Source organism: Bidens hawaiensis, unplaced genomic scaffold, assembly GCF_021521415.1.
Source record: "Bidens hawaiensis isolate Kalapana, Puna unplaced genomic scaffold, B.hawaiensis_p1.1 tig00001007_1, whole genome shotgun sequence".
Lineage (NCBI taxonomy): Eukaryota > Viridiplantae > Streptophyta > Magnoliopsida > Asterales > Asteraceae > Bidens > Bidens hawaiensis.
Genome location: NW_027504954.1, coordinates 64,936 through 74,940, shown reverse-complemented (window position 1 = coordinate 74,940; position 10,005 = coordinate 64,936). Strand labels below are relative to the sequence as shown.

Here is a 10,005-nt window from a genome sequence, read left to right as displayed (position 1 = left end):
GGCCAGTGTCATGATGGTTGAGTGTTATGTGTCTTATGTCCAAGGCTTGATGCAAAACTACTATCGAGCCGGGGGTCTCACTGGAAGCAGTCTCTCTATCCCTATGGGGTAGAGGTAAGGCTGTCTACATCTTACCCTCCTCAGACCGTACCATAGCTTGGCTATTGGTGGGATGATGAGTTGTTTCGTATGTTTTCGTTTTGGATATTGGTCTCTTAATGTTGTAGGGTGCGTGTATGATAATGTCATTTCAGCTATTTTGATCTCGGTAGTATTGTTAGTTTAACCTGTGAACAAATTTAAATAATGTGTCTTTAGCTTTATATGTTTCTATGTAATTTGAATCTGTTGTGCTGCTTGCATTACATAGTTTGTTCACATTAACTATTTTCATAATTTCGTATGTGTATTTATCATCTTTTCTCATTTGTTGTCGTATGGATGGTGTAAATTAGGGGTTTCTATTAGCATCTGCTTGTGAAGAAGTTCTGAAACTGCATCAATGGGGAAGACGAGTTCACGGTTAGTTATTTTGCTTCCTACAGGTTCAATCTGCTATTGGATACTTCAATATGTTGTAATGCTCTTCTTTCAGTTTGTTTTTATTATATCTTATTGTATTTTTTCTGTTATTACAGAAAGAAGGATGAAACGAAGCATGCTGATCGGAAATTTGAGAAGAAACTGGAGTTCTATTCAAGTATGTTTTCTTTTCAGTTCATTCCTTCAATAAAACATAGTTTTGAATTTAAATTATATATTTACATATCTAAAATGTGGGCATTCACTTGTTTGATTGCAGAGGTTAGAGAAACAGTTGCTTTAGGTGCTCAAAAGGCAATCAAGAAGGTTAGTTAAACGTCTGTTATTCACTTGTTTATCATAAAACTAAAACTATAACAATAAATTCTGTTGCTTAATGATTGTTATTTCTTTATTATTATGCACCAGAAGAAAAGGCTTAGAACCCGACAAAGGAAACTGAAAGCATACAATCTATCTTCATTAGCTGAATTCCTACCCGACATAGAATCTTCCAAGAAAGAAACGCCGGCTGACTTCAAAGTCACCACTAAATCAAAGCAAAAACTTGTGTAAGTTTAATCTTTTGTTAAGTTTTATGTGTATTTTCTCTTATTATGTTGTTATTGAATTAGGATGAAAGAAACAAACCAGTTGAAAACGGTTCTTAGCACTCCTGCTTTCCAAGCGGATCCGTTAGCGGCTTTACACCAACATTTACAAAACACGCAGCCCGTTTCTGATGAAAAACCACCACGGAAGAGTGACAAAGGAAAGAAAGTGAGGAAGAAGAACAAGAAGAAAGGGTCTAAAGCTGTAACTGGATCTCAATCAGTGGAAGAATGATCCAAAAATTGGTGAATCGGTTTCTTATTTTTGTCGGATTTCTAGTTTCTTTTTGCAGTATGATCATCAGTTGCTAAATGTTATGCAAATAGGCATTGGGTTATATCCGAATTATCTGTTTTGATGTTTAGTAAATACTGGGAATATGTGATGTTAAGATGTGAAACACCTGCCTGTCAAGATAAAGGTTTTGTGTGTTCGTTTGTGTTAGAAACTGAAGTTTACAATCTAATGATCGCGGATGGGCTATTTTGGTCTTGTTGGGTCGGTTTTCAACGAGTACTTTAGGCTGAACTGTTAATTACAGTGGATTACAACCGAGTTATATAATTTTAATGTTTCAAACTTACAAGTTTGTATGTTTTAAAATGATTTAAATGCATGCTTCATTACTAACTAGTACAAAGAAACAATAAAAAGGCTGGTTTGGTTTACACGATTGTTTGAAAATCGAAGCTTTTGAACCAACTTGAACCGTCAAACCATGAAATTTAGATACTTAACCGAAGGATAGGTCGACTGGTTTAAACAGTTTTTGAACAGTCGTCATCTTGGAAATACTCCAAGCAAAAATGGCTAGTATATAAACAGACTCAAATTTATTATGGCTTTGGATTTTTAGATAGTTGGGATCAAATAAGTATTGTTAGTTTTAAAGGTTAGAATTTTTTTTCTAGGCTCTAGAATAGTAGAATTCAGGCATAATGATTTATTGAAAGCTTTTTTATATTTTTGAACTTCGCATATCACTTATACTATTTTACACCCGCAATCCTAAGTTACTCTTAATCTCTCATTGTTCGGGTTTGAACTTGTGATATCTTATCTAAATTGCATGTGCCTCTATGAAGTAGACAAGTCTCACATTAGCATTTGATGAAAGCTTTTGGGAGATTCAAAGTGGTATATCATGTCTTTTTTCGTTAACAAAAAGCAACTAATCATCATTATAAGAAATAATAATTAAACGGATTGATGTTTTTATTTGTTTGTAGTTTATGCTAAAGTTTTAAAAGAAAATGAACGCCAACAACTTCGCGTTTTTTATAGAAAGTGTTTTATTAAACGATTTTTTAGAGTTGAGCATTCCGAACCTCCATCTCTAAATTTTAAATATTTTTAGAAATTAGAGATTCATAAATAGTGATTCTCTAAATATAGTTATCAACTATTCAACATCTCTATTATTTTTGTATGTAAGAAGAAAAAGAAAAATGAGAAAATAAGTGTTAAAGAGAGATAGAGACAGAGAATAAGATACGACAACATTTATACATATTACCAAAGTAACTTTTATTATGTTATAGCTTTAGTCTTTTGAGTTATAACATGTAAAAAAATCAAAACTTCCAGGTTAAACAGATCATATCTATGGGTCAAGTTTGACAAATTTTTTGCCCACTATCAACCTATGAACATGACCATAAGAAAAGAAACAAACACCAATGTGTTCCAAGAACTCTTTCAATACCAATACCCCTTCAAATGCAAAATCCCATGTCAAAAGACTCAAAACACAAACCAGACACAACAAAAAAATACAAATTCCCAATTATTCCTTCACCAAAACTAACTCCAAACCTACAAATCTAGAAAAACAAACTCCTCAATCGCGGATATCTCCCCTATCCGCTTCAAAACCGACTTACTCGGCTTCTCATCCACACCAATCGCCATAATCGCTTGCTTCCGTGGTGCAATCCTTCCAACACTCATAAAACTCACATTCACATTCTCTTCACCAAGTATACTCCCAACGGTCCCAATCATACCCGGTTGGTCAACCTGCCTGCACAAAATAATATTCCCTTCTAAACTCACATCCACTTCAAAAGCACCAACTTTGGTCAAATGTGGGACCCCATCTTTCACCTTGCCTTCCACTGTCACCTCACCAGACTCGGAAATAGCACTCGCGAACCTCGACTCCACATCGGCTATCTTGACCTGGATTGAGTCGAGGGGACTCTCGGGTGATCCATCTAAGATGACTCGTTCTTCACTTATGCGGACCCCACGTTGTTTAGCAGTGAAATCTGCATTGACCAAGTTGACGAAAACGCTTGAAATCGGCTCGATTAGACCTTTGGTGACCATGGCTCGGAGGAGTCTTGTGTCTAGATCATCAGGTGCTCGGGTGGACTTGTATGTGACTTTTACAGATTTCACTCCGCTTCCACCCGCTACTAGTTGCACAGCTAACCTTCCAAGTTTTTCAGCTAGTGTGACATAAGGTTTCAACTCTGTAAGAACCTGCAATAAATATGTTTTTTTAGAAAACACTAAACCTGTATGTATGGTGTTTGAGAATGCGTGTTTTAGATATGGGTGTCAATCATGTCGGTTTGAAATGTTCAACTCGAACACAGCCCATATTTGTATTCGTGTAAAAAACATCAACCAAACCTAACCCACACACTTAAAACCATGTAACCCAAACACGACTTTTTTAACTCTAAACGTGTCAAACAGTAATTATAAGGTTAAGCCTGGTAGGGTTAAACTCATTAAGGTTATACGATATGATGCTGTCTCATTCTATGTAAAACAATGTACATCGGTTTATACAGATTGAGACTGCACACTATCTTACAAACCTAATGAGCCTAAGCTTGACATACTTAACCATAATTTCAATATTTATTATTAATTAGTAAATATGTTAATCAGGTTGGTGGGTTGTAAAAAATGGCTTAAATTGGTCATAAATGGGCATGTGGGTCGACCTGTTTAGCTAAACAGGCCAACCCGAACACGACTCATTTTACCCATTTATCTAAGTGTGTCAAACAGGTTGGTGGGTAATAATCAAGTTGTACGTGTTGATCGGGTTGTAAAAATATGGGTTAAACAGGTCATAAACCGGTTAGTCGGTCAACCTGTTTAACCAAACAAGTCAACCGAACACGACCTATTTTTAAACGAGTTAGATATGCAAACCAAAAACTGATTATATTCGTTTTGTGTACAGGTCGTGTCGGACACCCCTAGGTGTACTTTCAGATAGTATTTGAGCGTGTGTTACCTCAGCAGGAACCATGGGAGCATTGACCGCAGTGGCAGCAAGCTCGCCTTGTAAGGCTCCAACAACAGCTTCAGCAATTTCAATAGCAACTCCTTCCTGCATAAAGTTTTGACATTACACACTAATAATATATAATCATCAAAAAACAAACATATAAACAAACAAACAAACCTGTGCTTCCATTGTGCTAGCACCAAGATGAGGAGTAACAGTCACATTCTCATGCTGTACCAACTTACTATCCTTCGGTGGCGGCTCCACAGTGAAAACATCAAGTGCCGCCTGAAAATTGCAATATAATACAAATGCATGAATAAAAATTTGTAATGAAAATAATCAATTATTGATTATAAGTTAGTTAGCTAACTACCTGTGCTACAATGCCTGCATCAAGTGCTCTGACTAATGCATCTTCATCAATCACTCCTCCACGCGCAACATTGACTATTCTGACTCCTTTTTTCATTTTTGCAAAGTTTTCATCGTTCAAGATTTTTGATGTGGCCGGAGTGAGAGGCATGTGGAGTGACAAAAAGTCGGCTTTTGCAAGGGCTTCATCAAAACTGACCAAATCAACCCCTATAGCATGGGCTCGGTCAGCTGGTGCATAAGGGTCGTGTGCAATGACATGCATACCGAGCCCCTTGGCTCGCCTCGCGACTTCTGTTCCAACTTTTCCAAACCCCATTACTGCCAGAGTCTTGCCAACGAATGACACACCGACATATTTGTTCCTCTGCCATTTCCCTAATTGAAAAGAAATGACAAAAACAATCTTTAATTATCATGAAGAAACTACAATATGCATTGTGGAAATTAAATTAAAGTACCAAAAACATAATGATTAAAACATTATTCATTAACAATTAAAGAATATATTATACATATTATTTAAATTCAAAAGTTAAAAGCTTGAAAACTAGATCCAAATGACAAGTAACAAGACTGCATGTAAAGTGTCCAACGAAATGCCAGAAAGAACAGATTATCGCCCGATTAATCAATAACCAAACATTTCACATATTATTAAAAATAAAAAGTATCAAGAATGCAAGAAACTTGTTTGACAAAATGCCACAAAGAACTATAGAAGACAAGTTTTTAAGGATTTTATGCATTAATAGCTAAGAAAATCAAACATTTCACATATTTTTTAAGCTCAAAAGTTAAAATTATTAAAGCTAGATCCAAATGAAAATCAGCAAGAATGCATGCAAGGTGTTCGACGACACGTCACAAAGAACAAAATTATCACCGAATCAACCAATAACCAAACATTTCACATATCATTGAGAAAACTATAATATGCAGTGAGGAAATGAATTTAAACTATCAAAATGAGAAGCTAAAAGCATGGAAACTTAATCCAAATATAAAACAACAAGAATGCATGCAACATGTTCGACGAAATGCCCGAAAGAACAAATTATCACCTACAAATTATCACCTAAGCAACCATTAACCAAATATTTTACATATTATTAACAAAACTAGAATATGCAACGGGGAAATAAACTTAAACTATCAAAATCAAAAGTTAAGTCATGAAAAATAGATCCAAACAAAAAACAACATGCAACATGTTCGACGGAATGCCCAAAAGACCAAATTATCACCAAATCAACCAATAACCAAAACATTTCACATATCGTTAAAGAAACTACAATATGCATTGATGAAACGAATTTAAACTATCAAATCCAAAAGTTAAAAGCTTAAAAAGTAGTTACATATAAAAAACAGGGCCTGCCCGAGCATAGGGCGAGACAGACAACCAACCGAGGCATGTAATATTTGGTACTCATTAGGGCATACACATCATTTTAGTTCGACTCGACTGATTATTTAAATTCTCTGAGACGAATCTAATAAAAACAACAAGACCGCATGCAACATGTTCGACGAAATGCCCGAAAGACCAAATCATCACCTAATCGACCAATAACCAAACATTTCACATACCATTAAAGAAACTACAATATGCATTGATAAAATGAATTTAAACTATCAAATCCAAAAGTTAAAAGCTTAAAAAGTAGTCCCACATAAAAAACCGGGACCGCCAGAAAATCGGCAGACGCCCATAATTTATTACTCATTTGGTCATACAGGCTATTTTATTTCGACTCGATCAATATATTTAAATTCTACGAGACGACACTGACAAAAAACAACAAGACCAAATGCAACATGTTCAACAAAATGCCACTAACAACAAACTATCTAATCAATGAATCCAAATAATACACAACGTAATTTATTCCTCATTAGGGCATACATGCTATTTTATTTCGACTCGGCCAATGTATTTAAAATCTAGGCGACGACCCTAACAAAAAAAGCAAGACCGCATGCAACATGTTCGACGAAATGCCACAAACAACAAATTATCATCTAATCAATGATCAATGAATCCAAATAATACAAACCAGCTTTAATGGAGGCATCCGCCTGGGCCACATTCCTAGCCATAGCCGTGAGCAAGGCAATCCCATGCTCGGCCGCAGCCACCGTATTAGCCGTGGGCGCATTAACCACCAAACACCCATACTCCGTGGCCGCACTCAGATCCACATTATCAATCCCCACACCCGCACGTCCAACCACCTTCAACCTCCCACCCGAACTCTCAAACACCTCTCTGCTCACTTTCGTACCACTCCGTACAATCAACGCGTCACATAACGAGATCTTCGTACACAGCTCCTCTGGAGTTAAGTTGTACGAGCAGTCAACGGTAGCAAATTGTTTTAGTAGGTCGAGCCCGGCTTGACCGAGTTTTTCGGCTATGAGGACGTTGGGTTTAGCGTCTAGTGATGCGGATACGATGAAGGTGCGTTGGTGGTGGTTGTGACGTGGCAGGGAGATTGAGATTGGGAGTTTGTAACGTGATGAAGATAATGAGGTGGTTGGTGATTTGAGTGAAAGGAGGGTTGATGAAGGTGAAGCTGCCGCCATTGTTGTTAAGTTATGTGTTGTGTTTTTGTTTCTAATGTGACTTATTATATAAAGTGTTGTGTTTGTGTGGGTACATGTGGAGTGTGGTTTAACAATGTTTTAGAAACCGGCATTTTATTTGTATTTAATTGAATTAAAAAATGGTATAATCAGTTGAACTGGTTATATCGGAAGGTTCAATCGGTTGAATAGTTTATCTTATATTCATATAAATGTAACTTTAATCCAAAAATAATTTAAAAGTAAATGATTTAATAACAAAAAATAATCCAAATGTTAATCCATATTAATAAAATAATGCAAAAACACTCAATTTTTAAAGAAACAGTCCTAACGTTTACACGTTTAAATATTAATTGTTGAGTTAAAATTAATTTTGAAAAAATATGGGCCGTAAATATAAAAAATTTCTCGGACATAAAACTCGTTTTCCGGTAAAAACCAGTATTTTAGATAAGAACTGTCGGTACGATGTTCTAGCAAACCGGCCAAAAATATCAGACTCAAAGTATCGACATGTTGTGCGAAATCCGGTTTAACTGGCCGATTTAAACCGGTTTTTAAAACACCGGGGTTTAGGTAGGCACGTGCAAGCGCGTGGGGAAATGGGGTTTACTGAAGATTTAAAGCGAAAGATATTTGTTGACTAGCGGTGGTATTAATTAATTAATTAATTATTATAAAAGGAATTCTGGAATTGACTGATTTGATATGGTTGTGAGTATTAAATATTTGTTGTTAATTTATTTCTATGTTTGAAACACTATTTTAGATAAATTAATCTGGATTTGGGAGAGGAAGCTTTGGGTTTAAGTTTCAAGATGATAAGAATGAAAAGAAATTCAACGTTAAAAGAAAAAAAATTATAAGGGTGTTGTTAAACGTATTCATTTTTCATTCAATTTTATTAAATATATCTTTTTTTTCAAGTTTTACATTAATACAATTTAGATATTTTTGTTGTTTTTTTTTTGTCATTTTGTTATCTTTATTAACATTATTATATTTATAAAAGCAATTTTTATTCTATTTTTATTTAATATTTTTTTCTATTCATTTTCGTATGTGAATTTAAAAGCCTTTAATAAAACCATATTTTTCTTATTTAGAAAAATGTTTTTTTTATCTAAAAAACGATATTTTTCTTGTTTAAAAAATGAATTTTTCTGTACTTGTTATAATCTTTTTGGAGAGCGTCTTTTTTTAAATTAAGAGATAGTTTACATTCTTTTATAAAAAGTCATATTATTTTTTATAATTAAAAATGTTAAATAACATACAACTTGATATAAAAATTGATTCTTTTATCAGATAACATTAATCTCATGTATCCAAACCTAACAAAAAAATCAAATTGTTTTGAATACATTTTATAAAAAAATAACAAATAAATAAAAAACTAGCTAGATAAAACATACAAAACTTTTTAATACATGTAAAAAAATAAAAACAAACTTTTAATAAGATCTTAAAGAAATAAAATAATAAAATCAATAACAAAAATATATAAAAAAACTATAAAACAATGATAAAAACTTAATAGTTTTTATTTAATATTTTGAGAGAATTATAAAATAAAATAAGAGGGACTAACATGTTAATTACATATTTTAAAGGGAAATAAAAGTTTAGGGAGGGGGAGGGTGGTGTATAGATAGCAAGGAAGTGGGTACGTTTAGCCTGACCCAAAACACTCGAGTAAAGAAAATTTGCATTTGCATTTTAATAGTTTATATTGATAGGTTGACTAATGACAAATTAAACTTTTAGTTTCATTGTAATTGTTAATCGCACTTTATAAAAAAAAACTGATAATGTAAGTCACTAGTAACAAGTGATTGATACCTGGAGGTGCACAAATCGGGTATTATGAAAAACCGGGTTCGGATATGGAACCAGGTTCAGGTATGATCGGGTATTAACAATAATCGGGTCGGGTTCGGGTAGGGTATTGGCTTGAAAAATAATACTCTGTGTACCGGGTTCGGGTAGGGTATTGAACCGGTCTTCAATACCCGGGTATTTGAAGACCCTATTTTCGGGTATTGAAAAAACTTGTTTTATGGGTTTTGAATACCCTATTTTCCGGGTATTAAAAAAACTCATTTTCTACAGTTTTCTTCTGTAAGTGGGTCCGCTTCATTTTTTTTATCATAACTCCATTTTTTTGCATACAAACTTCAAAGTTTATTCAAACATACATAAACAACTAAACAATGATACAAAAAACATATATTTTATGTGTATATCAAAAGGTGTTGCTCTAAACAAGTATTTATATCATATACGTGCTCCAAAAAAGATCCGTTGGAGAACGACTATAGACCTGTGGACAGCCACACAAAAACATGTGCACAAACACTAAAATCCTAGCATGCAAAAAATCCGGTTCGGGTATGCAAAAAACCCGGGTTTCGAGTATAACTAGAACCGGGTTTCGAGTATAGCATAAACCAGGTTTCGGGTATACCTAGAACCGGATTTCGGGTATTATCGGGTTTAGATCGGGTATGGGTTCGGGTTTCAACATTGAAAGTCATACCCTATCCGTACCCTATGGGTAGGGTCGGGTTCGAGTTCGGGTATTAAAAACCAGGGTTTTAGAAAAACCGGTTTCGGGTTTTCTTTCGGGTCCGGTTCCGGGTTCGGGTTTT

General features: G+C 34.6%; 2 protein-coding genes across 3 annotated transcripts; one reads left to right on the top strand and one right to left on the bottom strand.

Moving 5' to 3' along the window:
• The first annotated feature begins 444 nt into the window (after nucleotides 1–444).
• LOC143609527 (uncharacterized) lies at nucleotides 445–1,570 on the top strand. Of its 2 annotated transcripts, none has more exons than XM_077084258.1 (5): nucleotides 445–522; nucleotides 639–700; nucleotides 803–849; nucleotides 952–1,094; nucleotides 1,158–1,570. In XM_077084258.1, the coding sequence occupies exons 1-5, from the start codon at nucleotides 503–505 to the stop codon at nucleotides 1,366–1,368; spliced, it is 483 nt and encodes a 160-aa protein (XP_076940373.1). In that variant the 5' UTR covers nucleotides 445–502; the 3' UTR covers nucleotides 1,369–1,570. The 2 variants fall into 2 exon arrangements, with proteins under 2 accessions (XP_076940373.1, XP_076940375.1); XM_077084260.1 differs by having other exon boundaries at nucleotides 454–522; nucleotides 955–1,094.
• Nucleotides 1,571–2,814: 1,244 nt separating this feature from the next.
• On the bottom strand, nucleotides 2,815–7,363 carry LOC143609522 (D-3-phosphoglycerate dehydrogenase 1, chloroplastic-like). Its single transcript, XM_077084256.1, has 5 exons — nucleotides 6,823–7,363; nucleotides 4,764–5,140; nucleotides 4,565–4,675; nucleotides 4,394–4,489; nucleotides 2,815–3,621 (listed from the first exon to the last, which is right to left on the bottom strand). Exons 1-5 carry the CDS (start codon nucleotides 7,349–7,351, stop codon nucleotides 2,950–2,952), a joined length of 1,785 nt encoding a protein of 594 aa, XP_076940371.1. The 5' UTR covers nucleotides 7,352–7,363; the 3' UTR covers nucleotides 2,815–2,949.
• Between the last annotated feature and the right edge of the window lie 2,642 nt (nucleotides 7,364–10,005).

What these genes read in the sequence shown, in the direction of transcription:
- LOC143609522 (XM_077084256.1), bottom strand. Translation starts at nt 7,351, where the DNA reads ATGGCGGCAGCTTCACCTTCATCAACCCTCCTTTCACTCAAATCACCA. An exon ending in GGATGCCTCCATTAAAGCTG is followed by an intron (nt 5,141 to 6,822) that starts GTTTGTATTATT and finishes CTTTTCAATTAG; the next exon opens with GGAAATGGCAGAGGAACAAA. An exon ending in CTCCCATGGTTCCTGCTGAG is followed by an intron (nt 3,622 to 4,393) that starts GTAACACACGCT and finishes TATTTATTGCAG; the next exon opens with GTTCTTACAGAGTTGAAACC.
- LOC143609527 (XM_077084258.1), top strand. Translation starts at nt 503, where the DNA reads ATGGGGAAGACGAGTTCACG. An exon ending in ATGGGGAAGACGAGTTCACG is followed by an intron (nt 523 to 638) that starts GTTAGTTATTTT and finishes CTGTTATTACAG; the next exon opens with AAAGAAGGATGAAACGAAGC. An exon ending in GAAACTGGAGTTCTATTCAA is followed by an intron (nt 701 to 802) that starts GTATGTTTTCTT and finishes GTTTGATTGCAG; the next exon opens with AGGTTAGAGAAACAGTTGCT.